General features: G+C 35.3%; 1 protein-coding gene across 4 annotated transcripts in view; it reads left to right on the forward strand.

Moving 5' to 3' along the window:
- LOC138709354 (nose resistant to fluoxetine protein 6-like) overlaps positions 1 to 23874 on the forward strand; it is a 151647-nt gene that overhangs the window by 41756 nt on the left and 86017 nt on the right. For all 4 annotated transcript variants that reach the window (XR_011334917.1, XM_069840067.1, XM_069840069.1 and 1 more), the window contains exons 7-9: positions 14195 to 14360; positions 18107 to 18300; positions 21676 to 21808. Coding sequence is in view for 3 of the 4 variants with exons in the window: in XM_069840067.1 (XP_069696168.1) it covers positions 14195 to 14360; positions 18107 to 18300; positions 21676 to 21808 (493 nt within the window). In the remaining variant the exon portion in view is untranslated. The remainder of the gene's footprint in view (positions 1 to 14194; positions 14361 to 18106; positions 18301 to 21675; positions 21809 to 23874) is intronic.

Consider the following 23874-nt stretch of genomic DNA (forward strand, 5'->3'; position numbering starts at 1 on the left):
ATTTATTACCATCACCACCACAAATTGCCTTGCCATCACTACTACTAGGCCTACTAATACCAAATACTAGGCCTATTAATAACAAATATTAGACCTACTAATACCACTATTACTAGGCTTACTATTACCACTACTAGGCCTACTATTACAATCACCACCACCACAACCACCAGGCCTACTAATAACACATTTATAGGCATACTATTACCACTACTATTAGGCCGATTATTATCACCAATACGAGGCCCACTATTACTACTAGGCCTACTCTTACCAGTACTACTGGACATTTTAATACCACAAATATTAGGCCTACTAATATCACCAATACTGGGCCTACTATTACCACTACTACTAGGCCTACTAATACCACCATTACTAGGCCTACTCTTACCACTACTAACAGGCCTACTAATATCACCAATACTAGGTCTACTGTTACCACTACTACTAGGCCTACTAATACCACAATTACTAGGCCTCCTAATACCATCAATACTAGGCTTACTCTTACCACTACTAAAGGCCTACTCATATCACCAATACTAGGCCTACTATTACCACTAGTACTGGGCCTATTAATATCACCAATACTAGGCATAGGCCTACTAATACCACCAATACTAGGCCTACTCTTACCACTACTAATAGGTCTACTAATATCACCAATACTAGGTCTACTGTTACCACTACTACTAGGCCTACTAATATCACTACTACTACACCTCTATTATATCACTACTACTAGGTCTATTACTACTACTGCATTAAAAAGCCTGTACTGACAGCTATACAATTAATAAATCGTTTTATGGTAAAAAAATGTATTCTTGTTATGTTTTGAACCAGGTTTCCAAAATTTTGATGTCATATTTCACCACTAAACATTTTCTATGCACCATATATCTTTCTCTTCCTTTGCATGAAAGGACTAAACTATATATCATTTTAAATATTACAGTAGATATCTATTATTATGGCCCTAAAATACTGGTAATACTGAAAATTCATGTTGGCATTGCCATTATTCAATATTTCACTTACTTATCCCGCGTATAACTTATATGGGTGATTGAATTTATTTATTTTTTTTTATAATATTGCCAAAGATGAATCATATAATACTTCAATAAATACATCGCTCCTCTGCCATTCATTTTTATTTCATCACGACCCATCCTTGGTAAAGTCGACCTGGTTGGCAAGTTGATATAGCGCTGGCCTTCTATGCCCAAGGTTGAGGGTTCGATCCCGGGCCAGGTCGATGGCATTTAAGTGTGCTTAAATGCGACAGGCTCATGTCAGTAGATTTACTGGCATGTAAAAGAACTCCTGCGGGACAAAATTCCGGCACATCCGGCGACGCTGATATAACCTCTGCAGTTGCGAGCGTCGTTAAATAAAACATAACATCCTTGGTAAAATATGTTTAAAACAGTGTCTATCACCAGGTTACATCAATGTATTGTGGTACTGTTTCCGAATTTCGCGCCGCAAACACTCCCTTTAATGGCGGATGCTAGCCGATTCAGTTTGTGACATTTTCCTTGCCTGCCACTCACGGGTATGTGTCTCTAGTAAGTATTACAAACTCTTTGGGTACGTTGCACACATTTTCTCTAATATTAGGCGGCTTTCACTCCGAAGTTGCATGCTACTCTTTTTTAAACACGCGTAAACAAGTAAAAGCATTCACACTCAAATAACGTGGCAGTAGCGTAGCTTGCACAATGCCACATGCGAACTACCAGTTACTACATAGATCTGGACTTAATTTGTGCTATGCTACGCGCATGCGCTTTGGTGTCGTTTCACCCAAGTTACACACTTTGTCTAATTCAGCTCTGGGCACGGAATGCTGAAACACCCCCTCCCGCTTACACTGCCTTATAAACAAAAGCTCAGTCCACTGTGCTTCAGTGATGGATTTCAGGCAACCAGCTATAGCGACAGTTAGTAAAAGTTATAATGGAATCCGTCACTGAGCAGTGTTTAATTACCAGTCTACTCATCACAGCCGGGGAAGGTTTAGGGCGGAGTAAAGAGGAAATCTGTAGTGACTCAATAGAGCTAATAGCGCCCAGGCCTAATCTAGTCTCTGCACAGATTTCAGAGCGTCTTCACTTGATACCACGTAATTATATTGAAATTGTATATAACCCTAGATCATATATACTATCAGATAGCTCTTTTATATAGGCTTTAGGGTTTGCAGTCGAGGCCGGCTTGATGTAGTTCAATAATCGTCAACAGATGGCACAATGACCAACGCCATCACGAGACACGAACTCTGAACCGGTCTGGTCGGTCTAAATCGATTATTTCTTGCTTACGAGTTATTCTCGTAAGCAACGGTATGTACCACTGCCGTCGTGATCTAATACAGGCCGTAAGGCAGACCACGTGACTCGCTTAACAGCTGATCGCGAAAGGCGGTCTTTCAACCATATGAATTAGTTGCAGTGCATGAAGAATAACATATATTTCTCTGAAATGCAGTGTAATTGCGTCAGTAAAATTTTAAACAGTGATTGTGAGACACTTGAGACACAATTTACTTGCAATTTAAGGTATAATATTATTTTTGGTGTGAAAATTACGTTGTTGCAGGCAAAGTTCGTATGTGTAATACCTGCCTTTATTTCGATTAAATATTGCGCCCTTATGTGGTTAAGTGAAATTTTGGTCTTATAAACAGTAGGCTAAATATGTGTAATATATACGTGAAAGTGAAACATTGACTGGCATGTAAAGTAAGTTGTGATTAGGCCTAAGTGCAACGTTACCGATGTTACTCTTGTCTAATCCATTATTGTTAGTTTACCGTATTTGTCTTATTAAATTTAAATTATTGCGCCCTTTTTATTTGTGAATAACCTACATTATACGAGTAAATAATACGACGTTTGATAATATACACAATTTGAACTAAAAACGAGATACATATAGTATATTACGAAAAATTATACCCTATAGTTTTCATTACTGTTACAGTATCTAGAATTGTAATTAGTTGAAATAAAGCACTCATGCTTCATTACGAAATTCTTGCACATTCATTTATGCACGTTTCAACAATTTTCAGTTGCATCGCACGCATATTTTAATGTGTTGAAGTTATAGGTTATGTTTATTCTATCAGTACTTGCCTTATTTCCATATTCGCAATTATGCATTATAATTAAGCATAACGCTACGTATAACTTAATGCAATTTGTCTACACTTCAATTGTATTTATTCGTTTCAGACGGTACTCCAGTCTGAAGTCTGATTAGTTTAATATGTTACTAGGGCTAAACTAGCGCTGAGGTAGTTCCCTTCGTATTCATACATCTTGGATATACAAATTAGTTCGGTTCGTTCAGGATTTTAATATGCCTTGCTTATAGGATCAAATGCATCTCCACAAAAAATAAATTCAACCGTTTTCAGTTCAGAAATTACCGGAACTATACCTCAGCGCTACTAAGTAATATAACGTATGTACATTTCATAGGAGGGACTGTGGTGAATTTTCTACCTATAAGTAAGGACGGTAACCGTGTTCTGAAGTTTATCCTAAAAATATATTCTTCTTTATTAAATCTCAAAACCGTTTTCGTTCTCAACTTAAGCCTAAAATGTTGACGCAGATAGGTTATGTTAACATGGTAAATTCTCTTCACATAAAAATAACACAGTTTTATTTATTATTCCTGCCACATTATGCAACATTTAAATGGAACTTATGCACATATTATATTGAATAAAAATTTAATTGTATTATTTATTTGTTCCCTACTATACTGGGTTGTAATGAATTGTATTTATCTAACCTACCAGATTAACACACAACTGTACATACATTAATTTCATAGGAGGGACTGTGGTAAATTTTGTACCTACAAGTAAGGAAGGTAGATGTGCTAAATTAAAATCACAATATAAATAATTCTTCTTTATTAAATCTCAAAATAGCTTCCATTCCAAACTTAAAATGTCGCTGCAACCAGGTTATGTTACCATGTAGAACTCCGTTCACATTAAAATAACACAGTTTTATAATTATTTCTGCAACATATTATGCAATAAGAAGTGTGAAGGGGTCTTATACACACATTACACTAAATGAAATTGAGCGCCGACACGCTATAAAGTAATATATTTCACTCAGCTCCGTATACTCAAATAGAAAAGCCCGACTCATCGAGTGACGTCACACAACCTGCATTACGGCCTGGTCTAGATCACGATGGCAGTGTATGTACTGTCGACAATTGATGACCATGGATAAATATTATTGGCCTATATGACCTAGGCAAGTTCGGAACGAGGGAGTTCTAATTATAGTTGTCACGTGGGCGAAGCGGGGAGATAAGATAAAGTACGCCTTTGTATTGAATAGAATACAATACAGAGTCTCGCGCAAAGCCAATCTACCTAGAATTTTTAGACCATGTTATAAAGTTATCGGTGGGCTAAATTATGATTCGTTATCTCTTCTGTTTTTATATATTTGTCGTGAATATTATTTATATTATCAACTGAGTGTATAACTTAATTTATCCGTTAATTGATATTTCACTAATGATAAATCCAAAGAACAATGGGAAATAAGGGACTAAACACTGAAAAATAAATAAAATAAGAGAATTTGACGTTCATAATTATAATGTTGTCGGAGTTTTGTTATACTTTACTTTGAATTATTTTAATTTGCACCACAAAAACTTATGAAAATTAATGTTAACATTACCTATTTAGTTATGATAGTAGTATATTGGAAAATTTGTGCATATAGCCTGATTACAATATATAAGTAATCCTATCCTAACCTAACCAATGGTAGTCTTGTTTATTTCAGACATGTTCATATAATTATACAAAAACAAGAATAATCTAGTTTTCAGCCTGTGGTATTGTCTCGTTTACAGTATTATATAATATACATATTACGATATTTACTAGGTACTTTAACAATATATAGTTAATAATATTATAAAATATACAGGCCTAATCCATTACCAAGAAATAGCCCTTCCCTCACATGTTCAATACTGTTTACCTCAAAAGGCCTTCAAACCTTAAAAACTATTAGAAACTGGATTAAAATAGTCATGTTGATGTAGGCCTACAACATTACATTTTTTGTCACTACTCCTGATCCCATTCTAACAGTTTCAGGTTTTGTAATTTGTAACAATACTAACAATACTGATGGGTCATTCCATAGTCACACACGTAACATTTTCGAAGTAACTATGATCTTCACAGGATACTTAATCAGATACTTAGGAGTTCATGAAAGACACATCACTGTTTTTTAACGTAAGCATTCCAAAATATAAACAGAAAATCATAATGAAAAGGAATAATTAATAATGTAAAAAATATTAAATATTATATGGTGTGACACATGAACATTTTCTTGCCACTTAATTTATTACCAAAATGGAAAATGTTCATATTATTGTGCCAAATGTCATAAATGCATTTAATTGTTTTTGAAACAATTAAGGCATTTGTGAAGTACATGTAACTGCTAAATCGCATACTTTAATAAAAATAACAGTGCCATTAACAAATAAAATATTACAAATTATATTGTGACACACGAACATTTCTGTCAAGTTGATTACTAATCTTTTCAAATGCATATAGAGATTTACCGTATACACTGTGTCTACAGTTCTTATTATACAAAGCAACACTTGATTACACTAAAGTGTCCACACCTGTGGAGTAACGGTCAGCGCGTCTGACTGCGAAACCAGGTGGCCCGGGTTCGAATCCCGGTCGGGGCAAGTTACCTGGTTGAGGTTTTTTCCGGGGTTTTCCCTCAACCCAATACGGGCAAATGCTGGGTAACTTTCGGTGCTGGACCCCGGACTCATTTCACCTTCATATCATTCAGACGCTAAATAATTTAGATGTTGATACAGCGTCGTAAAATAACCCAATAAAAAAATTACACTAAAGTACACTTTCAGATTTAAAATATCCACGGTTGTTTACAACTATATGTGGTGATATCTCCTGTGTAATGTCACGTAACAAATACATCAATATAAGCTATCCACTTTTTCTGCCATTTGTAGTACTTCCCTTTTTTTAACAACACAGACGCTTTAAATTCTTCACCACTACAAGCTTTTGTAATTTCCTCTGCTTATCTGACGTCTTTTTTTAAATTGATTATTTAACGATGTTGTATCAACTACTAGGTTATTTAGCCTCGATGGAATTGATGATAGTGAAATGATATTTGGCGAGATGAGGTTGAGGATTCGCCATAGATTACATGACATTCGCCTTACAATTGGGGAAAACCTTGGAAAAAACCTCAACCAGGTAACTTGCCCCAATCAGGATTTGAACCCAGGCCCACTCATTTCACGGTCAGATGTGCCAACCATTACTCCACAGCAGTGGACCGAACATGGGTTATGTACATTAATTCTTTTGACTTTCGGTTAGCTTTCTTAAGAATACGCATAAAGAAATGTAGTGTTTTCCAGGCTATCCTTGTAATATTAGTGACTTATTTCAACCAGTTTGTTACTAAAATATATACAGTACCTAAGCGTTTACTTGTGACACTGGTGATCCATTTAATTGGTATATGAGACGAATTTAATTTTGTGTTTTACAGAAGGATACATATTGATTTACTTTTGCTCACATTGATTTTAATTTTATTTGTTGTAGTCCAGTTTTCAATAACGTCAAGCTAGTTTTGCAAGGCGGTGATATAAGATTTATCACTAATTTTTTCTGTATATTATACAGTCATCCACGAATAACCTTGCCTGAGAAGTGACATTTCTAGTCAAATCCTACAATAATTTTCAGTAAATATTTTGCACCGAGAAGCTATTATACATTTAATTTTACTTCTGAGACCAGTGAAATATATGCCAATTTTATTAGAAAGGTGCATGTATAATTATCCAATAGCATGATATTATCTGCAACAAAAACTAAAGGGCATGAAAGAAAAGAAGAAAACATTAATGCTGTGGTATCTTAGAGTTCCATTAGAGTTACAAGTTCATTGTCCACTGAAAGTTGTATTTCTCTATTGAAGTGTAAAAGAGAAACTCTCATAAATTATGTCAGAAATAAAGAAAGGCACCACCCAAATATGTGGGATAATTAATTTAATAATGTTATTACCGGGACTTGAAAAAAGCAATCATATGTAATGGGTGGGGAAAAAAATACTTTTTAATCGCGCTTCTATAGTTCGACAATGCTGACTATTCAGAGTTTTGCCTGACAGGTGAGCTACCATAAATTCCTTGAAGTCCTAGTTATTACTGAAGCCAAATGTGTGTCTCTTGTCAAGAGTCCATTTTATTTATACTTGTTAAGACATCATTCATAGACTAGTTACCGCTTTCAGTTTTGATACTACATACACTGAAATTAATCTATTATTATTCGTCCTATTTATACATTTATATTGAATGATTCGGTCTACCTTCATAACACATCTCATCAACAATACTCGATAAGAGTTGAATTAGCTTCCATGCTGCGTTGTATTTATTTTGTCATGTTCCTATAGCAGGAATATTAAATAGGAATTCCTTAAAACAGATTTATATTCACTCCTATGCCTTTATATAGAATACCAGTACATATACTGTATTTCTTAAGATTTGGTTACTTTATAAACAGCATGTTAGTGCAAGAATTCTTTTTTTCATATTTAATAATTCTGGCATGTGTCAATAAGTATGTTTGAGACCTCTGTCTCTCTGAATTACTCTTTACTAACTGGAAACATATTCCAAATTTATATTTTAAAAAAGTATTAAAATATCCTCACAATTTAGAGCATAACAATTCCCGAAATAATCATCCTACATTAAATTATTAAGATAAAAATGATTCAATCTATCGCTTGTAACAATACCTTTATGGTCCTAATAAATTAAGAAATAATTTACATCCAACAGATTTATTTTAAAATGGCCTGCAGTTATTATTTTGAATTTTATTGTACCTTAATAAATTGAGTTAAGGTACAATAAAATTTCATCAAGTTTCAAACAAAGTAATTCCATCTTTCCAACAGGGGGACAATAAATACTTAAAGTAATGCTAAACTCGAAAAACTTAGTGATGCAACTTAATTTCATATTCTATACCACTAACACCAAAAAAAAGTGTCCTATTGTTCATACTGATCCAAAATGAATAGTTTCTTAGTGTTTGTCCATTCCACTTTTTTTATTGTCCTTCCCTTTTCTATTTCTCTCATTTTTAGTAGGTACTTCACATGTAGTATATGTTTTATTTTAATACATATAATGACCATGAAGATATTTGGATATGTCTTACAAAATTCTTGCTGAAGACCATTGTGGTAATATTCTGCCGCATCTGTAGTTTGTACATTTCGAAATTTTCGTGCTTCAGCCCAGAATTCAGGCGGGGGGAGGGGAGGTTGATGTGCCAATGTAGTTTTCCAGAATATAATAATATTCAAAACATTCTCTAATAGGAGGGGCCTCTGATATTAGCTCTGCAAAAAATCTGATATCGGTACTTCTGTTGCTGGTAAATAAGAAAGAACGAAATATAAAAATGTTTAACCACTTTCGAATTTCAGGTGCTTTGTGTCTCAGCTGCTGGTTTGATATACTGTTTGTTTCCTTTAATTTTCCAGAGCAAAAACTGTCCTAAGCGAAATTTACACTCTGTAATTTTAACACTGGGAATATTTATTTTGGCAGCATTGTGTGATGCTATTTCATAATATAACAAGAGCTTTGAAATGATTAACTCCTAACTACTTACCTGGGTGAAGCGGTTCCTGTGATTTCTGAAGTGAAAACCGTTCAATTTATAAGGAATTTTTTTGTGGAGATGCATTTTATTGTACATGCAAGGTGTAAAAGTGCCTAAACTAACTGACCCCAGTGCTGTCATGGAGGCCACACGAGGCCATATATCGTATGGAACCTACAATTTTTTTTAATTAATCGTATGGGGAAATGAAAATTTTGTCTGTAAGGAGCCATACGGCATATGGGTGCCTAAGTTTTGTACGTGGAGATCTATACAGAACTTAGATCATCTCTTCCTGTTCCTACTGTACCTACCGCCTATTTTGTTTGATGTTCATAAACAAAAATTATCCACCTCTTCAGCACTGGAATCCAGAATTATATAAAATAATGGTTGAAAAACAAGAAGTGCTGCAAATATACACTCCAAGATTCATCGAGACAAGTGTGCATCTATGGTGGTGCTACATGGTGTATTCTTTAAATCAAACTTGTACAATTAAATTGTAAAGCAAAACAATTTCTTTACTTCTTCTTTAGTATAAAAAAAATAATTAAATGACAATTGGAGAAATAGAGAGAGGAGAGTAAAATATATTTCAAGGGAGAAAACAAGGGGTGGGGTGTATGGCCAAGAAAAAAATTACCATGACAGCACTGACCAAACCTAACCTGTTACAGACTCATGTATGTAAGGTGAATAAGCTGAGTATGAAGGAAACTACCTCAGCGCTAATTTAACTCTTATAGATGAACTATATAAAGAACTTCAAGTGTCAATATTGTCTCAAAGGTTTCTGTGTAACAAACTTCATTTAGAAATGCCCATCTGCGATTATGTTAACTGTAGAAGAAGGAAGAAATATTGTCGTCATATGAAGTTACTCAAATTTCCAATTAAGGACAAGGAAAGGCTACAAAAGTTATTTTTGATTTCACTCTTATAAATTGAACGATTTTCACTTCAGAAATCACCGTAACTACCTCAGCACTAGTTTCAGTAATTTAAGGACCAGTATAAAGTAAATTTAATTAAAGTGAGAAAGAAATTCGTAAGGGAGGCGGTCAGGAGGGATTGAGGTTGTCTATTAATTCGTTGCAAACAACTATTATAGGCTATTTCATTTGACTAACGATGATTTGTAGAGAGCAAAATACCTACAGTAGGGTAAAGAATCTAAATCAGTACGTTTGAGAACGGATATAAAAGTGTCAGGAAAATAACAGAATTACCGTATATTGCAATTAACTCTGCATTGGCAGAGAAACCGCACAGGGTATCGTAAATCTGCTGAAAATTAGAAAATTGTGTAAAAAAATGCATTCAGAGCGAATTTTACAGCCTGATAATATCTCGCCCACGTTATGGACATAATTCAATACCGTAAGACTGATATAAAACGAATACTAGAACAATTTGTTAACCAAAGACGATGTTCAGTAGTTATTTAACAACATACAGAGCAAATAAAAACACAAACGCATATTCTAGCAATAGTTCAGATGAAAAGAAAATGATTAGTACGACCGCTTATTCGTAAAAAGAACACTGCCAGCTGTGTAGCCTACATGAAGCAATATATCAGGTCTACGTTATGAACTCGTTGAATTTAATGTGGACGAGAAACGTACAGTTATTATTTATCTGCTTCCATATCGCATCATATAATACACCTGTAAAATGAAAACATATAGGCCTAGAAAAAGAGGAAACAAGTTTGGGGGGAGGGAGTTGTAATTCTTCCCCTTTCGGATAAATTTCAGAAGAGGGATACCTGCTTTTCCTTCATATTCAAAAATTGTAATCTTGTTCACACAAAATAAATTAGTGCCTTTTCGTGAGCATCATGATGTGCATTCAACAAACGCAGACAAATCTGATCTTTTTAGTATTTTGTGATAATTGTTGCTAGGGAGGTATTGTATACTGAAAATTAAAAACAATTAGATTTCATACATCAAATGATGACAGATTATATATTGAACGCAAACAACATTATATCAGCCATGTACCAAAATGTCATCTATGTGTGTTGATGAATTTGGGTAAAACAAGCTTCTGTATACTACAATTTAGCGACACATCAAAGTCTTATTGTAACATAACCTCACATTACAATGAGAAAGAAATTTGGAGGTGGCATGACGTAAAAAAGTCATCCCACAGTCGTATTACTCTATGTACTGTTCAGGTACTCTGCCATCTAGTGTTTGTTATTGCAAGCTCATTTCTCGACACTAGCGACGCATAGCGTCCGTTATTTTCCAGTTGCGTCTAAATTTAATATAAGCTTGGTCAATCTGTTTTATATATGATCTAGGATATAACCATGTCTTCACAAAAACTACCGGATAACGAACACTCCGATACAGGTTCGTGCAAACCGTGGCGAAACTATAGGTATCCTACAAGTAAAACTCAGCTCAGATCCTCACGCCGCGCTTGCTATACCCCCCCGCAGTAGACGGGTTCTTTAATAAGCGGCTACTGGTATAGCTATAACGGCTACGTTTGCGGACATGTGCACTCAAAGAGCACCTGTAACAATAACCAATTAAGTGAATAGAACATTACAAGATCAATATCGTCTCATTCTAAGTCACAATCGGTATCTATCTTCAATGGAACTGTTACCAACTCATCATATTTAAATTTTAAATATTTAAATTAAATTAAATTAAATTAATATTTAATATAAAACGCTATGTTACTCCCTGACTCTGTAGCAAAAACATGTGTTCAGTTCAGCACAAGAAGATAATATGTGCGCATGCGCATAGTGTCTGTGGTATGATTGGAGACGGGGAGCATGCTGGGAAAGGGAGCATACGTCATCTACGCGAGACAGTCACGCCCGCTGGTTTCTGCGCACTGAGTTTTGTTTGTTGGATGCCTATAGTACCCGTGTGTTTACGATAACAATCTGAAGGAATATAGGAATCGCAATGAACAAGATAAAGCCTGAACAAAGTCGCCGAACAATTTTCCTCTACAGATAGACTATATTAAATTTATTATATTTTTTCATCTCCTCTGAATATTTAGAATTTGTTAATAGTTACATTAGAGTGTTTCATTTTAAAATTGCATTCATCCATTTCATTTCGTGCAGAGCATTCACAACTATTGGTAGTTGTGCACAGTCTTTTCGGCCTTATAATGGATGTCATAGGGAGTAAAACCACTTATGGTACAGTACAATATGTGATGAAAACTAGGGAAATTCTTACAACAACAACAACAATAATAATAATAATAATAATAATAATAATAATAATAATAATATGATAATAATGATAAAATTATGGTATAATAATTTATTCATTTTTATTTATTTATTAATATTTTATTGTCCTGTACAACTGCCAGAGGCCAATAACAGTTCAGCACAAAATGACAATAAATACAATAGACCTACGACAAAATTAACAACGACAAATATTGACCACCTCTGTGGTGTAGGGAACAGCATGCTGGTCTCTACAAATAGCTCGGGTTCGATTCCCGGTCGAGTTGAATTTCTTGGTTGAGATTTTTCAGAGTTTTCCGTCAACCGTAAGGAAAATGACAGGAAATTCGGGCCAAAATATTCCTGCATATCGCCAGCCTCATTCTTCACCAAAATCATATTCATAACAAATCAGTAACACATATACAGTCGCAAAATGAATACTGTAAAATACATAATAAAGAATAACTCAATAAAAACAATAGTAACATTCATGATAGATAAATATAATAACTGAATTTATACAAAATAATATAAATGATTAAGAGAATAATTTTTTAAAAACAATTCTAAATAAGACATAAATTACCGGTAATATTAATAACAAAGTGACAAACAACTCAAACAAGTAAATCCTTCACATTAAATTGATCAAAATTAAATCCATGCAAATTGGCCGCAGACCGGAGATAGAAAAAGATTTGGAGTTTCTAGTGAAGAAAAGTTTTTGAAATCTTAATCCTTAGGAAGGAATATGAAGAGTGATATTGCTTAAGAAGGATTCACAATCAATATCTTAATGACCTTACAAAAAATTAAGTAATCAAGATCTTGGCGTCTAGCAAATAGACTATAACAATTTTATTTTTGCAGTTAATCTCATAAATATAATCACAGGAATTAGGTAAAAAAATCAAAGAACACAATGAAGTAAATTTTCTTTGAATAAATCTTCCAATTTAGCCGACAATTGAATTCCAGACAACAGATGCGTATTCAAGCTTGGATCTAACCAATGTATAGTATAAAATTAATAGACACACAGGAGTAAAAAAAGAATAAGTAATAAGTTATAGATCTAATTAAACCAACTATTCTTACTGAATGGTTATAAATATATTGAACATGATCGTGAAAATACAATTTAGAATCTAGTTAAACACCAAAACATCTAATACAGTCTTTTCTATAATTTTAACGTTATTAAGAGAATAATTAAATTTTAAGGAAGCAGTTTTACATGAGAAGAAAATGGCAAAAGTTTTGTATTCATTAATTTCCATTCCATTTTCAATTCACCATAGTGCAATTGAATTAGTATCATTTTGAAGAATTTGACAATCAGCTAAACTATTAATTTTACAAAGAATTTTAAGATTATCCGCAAATGAAAGGCAGCTAGAACTTATTCTTTTTTCCTATGTCATTTATAAATAAAAAATAGGAGAGGCCCCAATGTAGATATTTGAGCAACCCCACATATACCATTATATGGAACCGTGAGAGAATTTCCTAGTCACACACGAGATTGTCTATCAGTTAAAAAATTGAAAACCAATTCACTTAGTTAGTGGACAAATGAAAATTATTCAATTCATTTAATAAAATGTTTTGAGAAACAACATTAAAAATGCTTTGCTAAAGTCAAAATAAAAAAATTCAATTTGTCCTTGACTTTCAACCGCTGGCATAATAAGAATAAGATACTAAATTTGTAGTTATAGATTTATATTTAGTAAATCCATGTTGGGCAGAATTGATTTCATTTTTAACATAAAATGCAATATATATTTGTGGATAATTTTTTTGAAAAATTGTAAAAAAAATTGTTTAAAATAGATATAGGTCTGTAATTACCAATACAGGTTTTATTACCGTGTTTTAAAACCAGGAATAATGGATGATTCTTTCCGAAGTGAAGGATATATTCCAGTTTGTAAACTCAGATTGAATATGTATGTTATACGTACTATATGTAATTGTTATTTTAATATGTTTCTCTTTTGTAAGCTGCAGATTATTTTTAGGACTTTTTGGTAATTATAGGTTTATATGTATTTTTATTTTAAGTTATTTTTGTAAATTATTTGTAATGTTTACTTACTTTAAATTTATCTGCATACGTCTTATTCCTTGAAAATTTTAGTTCATTTTAATGAAAGTCTTCACCAAAACTTTCTTTACAGACTGACACCAGTTCTTGCAGTACTGTTGCTGATTCAGCTGAGTCTCATGGAACATCTTGGTTCGGGTCCAGTATGGAGTGGAAACGGATATGTAACTTATACATGCAGGAAAAACTGGTGGACTTTGCTTCTTTACATCCAGAACTATTACGATGGCGAACAAATGGTGAGCAAAAATTAATTTTGGACAGCACACTTGTCACTTTAAGCACGCTCGACTGCCTTCCTTTTAGTATGAACATTGTACACGTTAATTTCTCTAGTAATTTACATAGGACTTTTAAGGAATCCTCATACCAACGCGGGACATGAATCCACTCTCACCTGGTGGCGGGACTGTAGCGTTAAGCGGGCAAGGTCCGTGTTCACAATGGACTTACGAGGCATGAAGCGGAAGAGAGACTCCTGATGACTATTTGTGTGATTATTGCTAAAAATAACAATTTATTGTCGTTTTAATGAGTTCAGTTAAATAATTATTCATTACAGTAATGTTGAGCGCAATTGCCCTGCCACAGAGGACAATACCACTCAGAGTAGTTCTGTGTTTTTCAATTTTTTATCTTGGTGTTTACACAGCTAGAGTTTCAATTATATAGACCCAGTTTCTTCCACCTCAGTTAAATTATAACAGGGTTATTCCATTTTAACTGTAAACTTAACAGTTGAAGCATTTCTTCAACAATTGATAGTACTAACAGGCTGTTAAACCCCAAGTTAATTTAACTGCTCAATTTCATGCAGTTAACTCATTTAACTCTCTGTTAGCATAGAACTATTCAGAATGGCTGGTGCGTTAGATGCTGGAATTCTATATCTTGATTATTCAGAAAATGATATCCATCAATATATAAACAGAGCAAGTGACTTCAGTGATTTGGCAGAACAGCCTATTTTCTGCCAATCCTCACTTTTCGCTCTCAACATAGATCCTTTTGTTTGTTTATTCTCAATAATTGGTATATACTGCAAAATTATTTCCAGCAGAAAGATTCTCTCTAACGAAGAGAAATTAGTCCCACGATTTCTTTTTGGTCCAGTGTTTTCCATTTCACAACGGCATACCAACCCGGCAATACGCCACTCCATGCTATTGTGATACAGACGATGGAAAAAGGTATAAATCAAACCTGAGAAAATAGAGAGACTTCTACAGTCTCTCAATCAAACAAAGGAATCAAGCGAGAATTGCAATTGTTAGAGTTCAGAAAACAGAATTGAGCCTATACTTGGTTATAAATTATGGATGAACTCTAGAATCACTGGTCCTAACAATGAGTTAGCAAACAGAATGTTAAAATGTGAAATGTAAAGTTGAAGAAACGCAGTATTTTAACAGCGATTTATACTTTTAACTTACAGCTAATTAACGTTATGTTAGGTACATTTTAACAAAGGTTGTAGAAACTGGGTCATAGTCTTTAAGAAGTTGCATGTCCAGTATTCAACTTTTCACTTACATTAAATCATTACATATAAAAACCCTGTTTCTTTTAAACATTCTTTCTTAGGTGAGCGACATTGCTCTTCCTTCCATTATACTCCATGCTCATTATACTCATTCCAATGTTGTTGGACTAGGAAAACGGTCTTTAATTTTCAGCATCAACTCACAAGCAAACATTCTCTTGGGGGCAGATAAATAAGTTTTTTTTTTCTTTCACCACGTTAATAATGTAAAAACACGGCTTTGTACAAATTTTGGCCACTACAGCACAATTACGAAGGCTGTAAAAATAAGTTTCCATGAGGCCGTTGAAAGAAAGAAAACAAAATTTCAATTAAATATTTATTGGAAGAAGTACAGCTATCGATGAACTATTTTTCAACACATTCACCACCGAAATTGAGACATTTTCCATACCGTGAGGTTCACTTTTGTGTCCCTGTGTCGTAGAAGTCTGCCGCCAGGGATCGGAAACAGTGTGTGACAGCCGTCTGCACCTCTCTATCGATTCCATGATGTGATAAAAGTCCCAATTCCAGTGAGGTTTATGATTAAAAATAGCCCAACTGTTGTTTAATGTTTTCCAGTATTTTTTCCAAAAAAATTGTGTTTTGTTTCTGTAAACGGCTCCAGGGAAACTACTTTTATTATGGTCCTCATAATTGTGCTCTAGTGACCAAAATTTGTACAAGTACTTGTTTTGACATTATTAATATGGTGGAAGAAATGAATTAACGTTTTTACCTGTCCCCATGATAATGTTTGCTTTACAGTGGCGCTGCGAACGCGAGTATGAAGTCCTCCCTAATACAATACATTTTTATATAACAATTTCTTAATCTTCCCGTGAGCATAGACTGAACATAGATGAAGATGTCCACATCTGTGGAGTAACTGTTAGTGCGTCTGGCCGCGAAATCAGGTGTCACGGGTTCGATTCCCGGTAGGGGCAAGTTACCTGGTTGAGGTTTTTCCGGGGTTTTCCCTCAACCCAGTATGAGCAAATACTGGGTAACTATCGGTGCTTGACCCCGGACTCATTTCACCGGCATTATCACTTCATCTCATTCAGACGCTAAATAACCTAAGATGTTGATAAAGCGACGTAAAATAACCTACTAAAATAAAAAAAAATAAACAGCAGATGGGGATGTGTTTTGCGTCGCTTCTCATACGAAGAATACACGTAGACGTAGAAATAGAAGCTTCTGGGTCCACCCATTGGTTTTGGAAATAATAAATCGAGGACTTATTCACACTTTTTATGATGATTTACATGAAGACAATGATATGATTTTCTTCGTATTTTCGCATGTCTAAGACGTGATTCCAAGAGATAGCTGGAATAACCATTGAAATTCGAAAAAGAAAACCGTGGCTTAATAGGCTTCATGCTGTCGGGTGGCGGTGTAAGACACTGGTAGCCCAAGAATTGTCCTTTATCAGCACTACCGTCGCGCCACGTATGTGCCACTGACGCACCTCTAAAATAATGGTGTGGCTGCAACCCCGTGTGAAACCTACAATTATTCTATTCCTGGTATTGCTATGGGAGCGCCACTTATAGTGGCCGCCACCAGCGGCGAAGCCTCAGACCGTAGGCAGCGTCAGTGGCCGTGGCTGCGTGTGAAGGCCCTCATTTATATCCATCATTATAAGAGACAACGCTTCTGCAGCGTTTCTTAAAATGATCTCGTCTGAAGGGGCTCTTAGTCTGAAACACACTGTAGTACAGTATGGGTCTACCAACAGTACAATCTCGTGTACTTGGTCTAAGAACCTCGGGATGTTAAGAAGAGTTGTTATGTTAAATTTCTTTTTTTAGAAAGAAATTTGAGAAAACGATATTTTGTAATCTACTTCTTAATTTGAATTTGAATCAAAATTTTGTTACAAAATGTTCACTAATCTTTAATTAAAGAATAGTTGTTAATGTTTAGTTCATACCTTTGAAACACTTTTATGTAATTAGTCTGTTTCGTTTTTTGAGAAAAAAGAATAGAATAAAACGAGTTTTGAAAAAAAATTGTCCAAACTCGCATTTTTATGAAAACTACAGCAGTTACAAAATTCGCATTGCTGCTTAATAATAAGCACAACGATAGAGTTCCATGACATCACTGAAGTCAACATTATACACGGAATAAGAAATTATGGCAGTTGATAATAACTCCACGCACACACATACACAACACACCTACCTTCGGTAATAAAATAATTCCGAAAGAACAAGTCAATTAACACATCACAGATTATTTATTCACTCTGTGGGAAGACCCAGAGTAGTATACGTTGACCAGTAACAGTTAGTTTCAAAATGGGCCACTTCGGAACTAATACATGCTACTCACGATAACAAACATCTGACTTGCAGTTAAGATGGCAATTATGACGATAATTACGAAGTTGGTGGTAGTGATGAAATAATATAATGTAATGCAATCTAATGTCTGACGTGTGTACAGTGTTTTAACCACAGCTGGTATCTGTCGGTGGACATGCAGCTGTTCTGGCTGTCGCCGATATTCCTGTACCCCTTGCTCAGATGGCCTCGCAAATATAGCCTGTCGCTACTGGCGGTCGCCACGATCGCCGGACTTCTCTGCACTTTTGTCGTTAACTACGTGCTGGAGATACGCAACGCATTATCACCCGAATTGTAAGTTCAATAAGATTTGACTGATTCTTCAATTGAACCTATTCTTATTTTGTAATATACTTATACTAATAAAAATAGTTTTCATTTCGTGACAAGTTTAGGCACAGACCACAAAAGAACAATATTATTTTATTCAGAGCGAAGTTCGTATGTGCACGGTTTTAATGATAGACGGAGACAACACTATACTTCGCTATAATTCTGACATCAGTATCATGATATAAATTAATTTTAGAATACATTATGCTTTCCGAACAGAATGCGTTCACTCAACATATTCGAAGATAATAATTGTGAATTATTTTATAAATCAATAAGTGATTCAGAGACATGGAGCTTAACATAACAGAAACAAAGAGGAAAAGTGAAAAAAACATAAGCGAAAATTAAAATAAAGGGAAATAGGAACATAAATAGAAAATAAGAAAGAAACGAAAGGAAGCGGAGAAGCATAGGATGAGGAATACAAAAGATAAACAAGAAAAACAAAAGCAGTAAAGAAAATAAAACGAATAGAAAAGGTAAGAACAGAAAGCAATAGCTATTTAAAAAAGCAAGAAATACAAAAAAAGAGGAAAATAAGAACTAAAAGAAGGTCGGAAGAAAGTAGATAATAAGGAAATAGTAAACAAAAGAAAATATGGGCATAGAATAGAAATGGTAGAAATTAAATAGAAAAGAAAACGAAATAAAAAATATATATAATTATGATCAAATAAGTGAAGGAGAAATGGAAAAAAAACAACAGAGGGAAGTTATACAAACAGAAAGAAGGGAAATCGAAAAGGGGGAAATAGGTACGAAAGAGGAAAGAGAAATGCAAGAGAAAATGAAAATGAAAAAACGAACGTAAAACTAAAGTGAAAAAAAGACAGTAAGAAGAAGAAGAAAGGAAGAAACACACGAAGGAAATACTATGAGATGAGGGAAAAGAGAGAAGAGGGGGTAAATGAAAGACAGGGAAAAAGACAAGAAGAGGAAAATAGAAAAGAGCGAAGAAAGGAAAGAGAGGAGGGGAAAAAGAATAGCTAGGAGGGGAAAAAGGAGAAGGAAAAAGGAGCGCAACGAGGGGAGGAAAGAAGAGTGAAGGAGAAAAAGATAGAAGAGTGAAAAAAGAGGAAGAAGGTAGGAAAAAGAGAGATAAGGGAAACAGGAAGAGAAGAAGGGAAAGAGACAGAAGAGGTGAAAGATGGGCAAAATAGGTGAAAGACACTGGGAAGAGTAACAGAAACGGAAAAAAGTTGAGAGAGAGAGAGAGGAAGAAGATCGTAAAAAGACAGAGGAGAGAGGAAAGAGACAGAAGAAGGATAAAAGCGAGAAGATGGAAAGAGAGAATGAATAGTTGAGACAGAGAAGAGAAAAAAGAGTCTGAAGATAGGGAAACAGACTTTTAAGAGTAAAAAAGACCGACATGAGGAGTAACAGACAGAGAAGAGGGGAAAGATGCAGAGAAGGGTGGAAATAGGTAGAGAAGAGTGGAAAGAAACAGATAAGAGTGGAAAGCAGCAGAGGGAGGAGGCAGAAATAGGGATAAATATTTCGGCAGTTTTGCAAAGGAAAATGAGTTAAATGGTTGCAGGAACTCCTACAAAAGACATGAGAGAGTTCCCGTGAACTACAGTGCGATCAGTTTTGCTTTCCCCCATGGCGCGGTGTTTTTCCTATGAGTGAACCCTCACTCGTTAGCCGCGCACTGGAGGGAGTAGCAAGCCTAATTGCTTCTTTTTTGACCTTGCAGTCGTAGCGCATCTGTTCCCGGGTGTGTGTCGTGTTGTTCGTTTCCTAATTCGACAGTATACATGAAGTGTATATGCTTCGTGAGTTTACAGCGGCACAGAGTGTCTTTATTTACGATTCATATATCGATGGCCCAGAACCAGAATGTTCCAAGTCCATTTTACTATTTTTATTTTCAGGAGAGCTATTTTTAAACTCCTGACATTTAAAGTTTCATGAAACAATTCGGAATAGCTTCATAGTAACCTTATGAAGAGGGATATTTACAATTTTGTTCGATTCATACATGCCGACAAGAAATTGAACAAAATAAAACACAGATTTCTTTCTTATAAAAAGTTGGACTTAGAACAGTCTGTCCACAACTGTGGAGTAACGGTTAGCGGGTCTGGCCGCTAAACCAGGTAGCCCCGGTTGTATCCCCGGTCAGGGAAAGTTACCTGGTTCAGGTTTTTTCTGGAGTTTTTCCTCAACCCAATATGAGCAAATGCTGAGTAACTTTCTGTGCTGGACCCCGGACTCATTTTACCGGCATTACCACCTTCACCTCATTCAGACGCAAAATAATCTAAGATGTTGATAAAGCGCAGTAAAATAATCTACTGAAAAAGAAGAAAAGGACAGTCTGGTTCTCAGTCATCGTTATGTTAACTCAGTCTTCTCGTGAAGTTCGAAGACGGTTTCAAGAAAGGGCCCCGGGTGTAGACGCTCCAGATCGTAAAACGGTCCATAATTTTTTTCATAACTTTCAGGAAACTGGAAGTGTCCAGCCTAAGAAATAAAAATGGCAGTATGGTGTTCTCACCAAAGAAAGATTATATGACATTCGTAATTGTTTATAAAATTCTCCTACAATATCTTTTTGTCATCTTCCACAACAAGTGGGACTTTTATATGGGTCTGTGCAAAAGGCTACTAAATTATTGCACTTCAGGAAGTATAAAATAACTGTGGCACATGCTCTTCAGCCAGGTGACCCCGTACGTAGGAGCACATTTTTTTAATTAATTTTGGAAAATGTGATGAATAATTTCCTAAAATTATGCGAAAAATTTGTGGGGAATGAAGACGGGCAGTTTCAACACTTCATTTGATAATTTGGCAAGTAATGAGCCTCTTAAATTTGTTTGTGTATTGTTGCATGGTTGGTTTGTTTCATTGTTTTACTCTCCCGCTAATCATCGAGACCCAAGTAAAGGCTGGTTCACAATAAACCGGGAACGGAAACGACAAGGAGAATGAGATCGGAAATAATGTTAGAATAAATTCATTTAAATGGGAGTATTCACAATTAACTATTGTGAATGCTCGCATATAAATGCATTTATTTTAACAATATTTCCGTACTCGCTCTCGCTGTCGTTTCTGTTCCAGGTTTATTGTGAACCAGTCTTAACTGGTTAACCGTCTAACGAACGGCGCGCTCGCCCATAGGCAAAGCACTCCGGCGGAAAGCAAAACTGATCGCAGTGTAGGCCTATATGATAGCCGAGCTACACTGGATGGTTAGCTTTTGTTAAACGAGCTACCAATCTCATTTTCCTATATCTCATTGCTAACATGTTCAAATCAATAATGGCGGTTTAAGATGCCATTGCTGAAGTTATGAACATTTACATTTACATCTCTCTTTTTCAGAACACAAGACTTGCCACCTTGGTTCAGATATATCTACGTGAAAACCCACACACGATGCACGCCTTGGTTCATAGGATTGGGACTCGGATACTTGCTTCACCACACCAGGAACCGGAATCTGCGGCTAACCAAGGTCAGGTTTGGATGCGTGTTTTTATAAGATTGAAATAAAATTTTGTCTGGAACAAAAAGAACAAGTGTATGTCTTTCTGAGAATCTGAAATCCACTGAGCTTCACAGACGGACTCGCTTCAAAAGTATTTCACTCCATTATTTTTAAATGACCTCTTGTTCCATAGTTCTGTTCTTTACACGAAGGCTAGATAAATCGCATAAAATCAAGTATAATGTAATGTATAATCCCCATTTCTCTCAACACATTGTTAATTGGCACCTTGAAAAAAAAAGCATAATGAAACGCGGAAATGTGTTCTGTTTTGAGCCGTTTAATATAGGCAGTACGAAAACAATTTTATCCTAAATGTTTTCTCGATGAAGTTAGTCTTTCCATTTATCATGGCTCCAGATGAAGCGGATATGGCAATACTGACCACATAAATTTTATGTAAAGCGTCGTAAAATAACCAACTAAAATAATAAAAAAAATATATATATCAATTTTATGATCGCCTCCAGAGTTTGAAAACTGACATACGTATTGACATCCAGCATCACCTATGATCCAACACGGCGCAACATAGAGTAGAGGTGGTGTATTGCAGCATTTTGCCGTCACAGCTTCGGAAAAATCTGTGTTATATATATAATTGCGATTTTGTCTCATTTTCGTTTTTGTATTCGGATAATTCTTGAGGATTGCGAATGCTGTAACGCCCTGGCATTCACAGAGTCATTCATTAAAAATAATGGCAATACATGCCACATTCCAAGGTAATTCATCAGTCATAATGTGCACGTTTCTTGTTGCTGCACTTCCCAGATTGTCTGGGTTCTTCAAGACTTCAATCCGTGGCCATTTTACAAAATTAAGGTAGGATATATAACTGTTCTTTGTAAGGGGTATGTATATCGAGAGAAAACCGGAATGAATTCGAAGACTACAATCAAAAGATATAATACAGCCCGTAATTTACCGAATACTAATCGTTTTGAGACCGAAACCATTAATTCTAACAGGTAACCAGTGATGTGTTCAGTCTTTTCTTCTACATATTTCATAACATTCGAATATTGATATTTTATAGAAATCAGTAATGAGGATTATATTCAACTAAATTAATCGCCTTTAGAATTATGGACTATAAATTAGCACTATATTTAATCAAAATATTTCATCAGATATATTATATTTATTGTTCTTTTGCGGATTGAATTGATATAGCCTACCGGTGCAATGTTTTACATCAACGAAAGTGTTTAACGCGGCGATTATACTAAAAACACACTCTGACTACTCTGACCTGTGTTATCGCAAGGTGTGGGCGCAGATATTCGTCCAAGAATGTTTACGAAGGTGAGTTTTTCGTGGAAGAGTATAGCGAGTGCGCATTGCAGCTTCACTATCAAAGAGTTGCCGATGATGACCTGTAGTCTAGAGTGTGGCCCCACCCGTATGACGGCACAGCTTGATTCAGGAATTTTTGGCCCCCTGCAAAAGTAAGTAGATAGACTAAGTGCGAGTTACTCATCACTAATGGCTGGCTCGGTCACACAGGTCAGGCCGCGCAGTCATAGCACCAAACACTTTCTTCGTATCATGTCGCAGTACACTCCGCCTGTTGACTAAACAATGTCATGAGGACTTATATTTTCTTGAAATGAGGTCCCTCAACTACAAGCATAGACTTTATTTTCATTCTTCCTCTTCCCTCTTATCCTTCTATGCACATTTATGATTAAATTTGTTTATGACGCAACACACAGCTCGCTCACTAGACAAACAACCAAGGACAGGGACAATAACGTTGAATCGAGGTGTAAGTCATTGGATCCCTGATATGTTGTCCATCAAGTTAATTTTCTGACTTGCAGTTATCTGAACACTGGAACTGTCATATGTACGTACATCAATCGCCATCGCTATGAACCACCTGTACTCCAGCCAGGAGAAAGTCTCAGAGGAATGAGACGGACGCAGCGGGGCAATGCTGTGAATGACTGTTGATGTCATAAGATGTCATAAGCTCACACACGTGGGTACACGCATCTCCATTGGCCAACTCTCAAAACACAAACGAT

The sequence above is a fragment of the Periplaneta americana genome, chromosome 11 (genome assembly GCF_040183065.1).
Source record: "Periplaneta americana isolate PAMFEO1 chromosome 11, P.americana_PAMFEO1_priV1, whole genome shotgun sequence".
Lineage (NCBI taxonomy): Eukaryota > Metazoa > Arthropoda > Insecta > Blattodea > Blattidae > Periplaneta > Periplaneta americana.